At 42.5% G+C, this 628-nt stretch overlaps 1 protein-coding gene across 1 annotated transcript in view; it reads right to left on the minus strand.

The window, feature by feature from the left end:
* schip1 (schwannomin interacting protein 1) overlaps nucleotides 1–153 on the minus strand; it is a 357,118-nt gene extending 356,965 nt beyond the window's left edge. Inside the window, exon 1 of the mRNA XM_048265241.1 lies at nucleotides 74–153. Coding sequence (XP_048121198.1) covers nucleotides 74–138 — 65 coding nt within the window. The 5' untranslated portion in view covers nucleotides 139–153. The remainder of the gene's footprint in view (nucleotides 1–73) is intronic.
* Between the last annotated feature and the right edge of the window lie 475 nt (nucleotides 154–628).

Genomic DNA, 628 nt, shown 5'->3' on the forward strand with positions numbered 1-628 from the left:
GACTTCTAAAATACGGCATGACCCTGAGAGGGGTCACAGCGATCAGCTATGGTAAGGTGAAGACTGGACTCACATGACGGCCTTGCCCTCCCAGTACTGCTGCTGCTCACGGCGGTGAGGGCTGTTGTCTTCCTCCATGGCACGGACGTAGACATTCCTGAAGTCACAGAGAACGTGGAAACACACACATGACCTGGTTAACACACCAGCAGCCAAACAGCACGTTTGGGAACTCACACACGTTTGCATACTTTAGAAGACAATACATTAGAGAAAAAGACATGATCACCGTCAGAACAGAACTACAAGCACTACTTATAATCACATGCACATTCATAACCAGCATCATCAAGCACTACTTATAATCACATGCACATTCATAACCAGCATCATCAAGCACTACTTATAATCACATTCACATTCATAACCAGCATCATCAAGCACTACTTATAATCACATTCACATTCATAACCAGCATCATCAAGCACTACTTATAATCACATGCACATTCATCACAGTGCATCATCAAGCACTACTTATAATCACATGCATATCTATCACCAGCATCATCAAGCACTACTTATAATCATATGCATATTCATCACCAGCATCATCAAGCACTACTTAT

Source organism: Alosa alosa, chromosome 15, assembly GCF_017589495.1.
Source record: "Alosa alosa isolate M-15738 ecotype Scorff River chromosome 15, AALO_Geno_1.1, whole genome shotgun sequence".
Lineage (NCBI taxonomy): Eukaryota > Metazoa > Chordata > Actinopteri > Clupeiformes > Clupeidae > Alosa > Alosa alosa.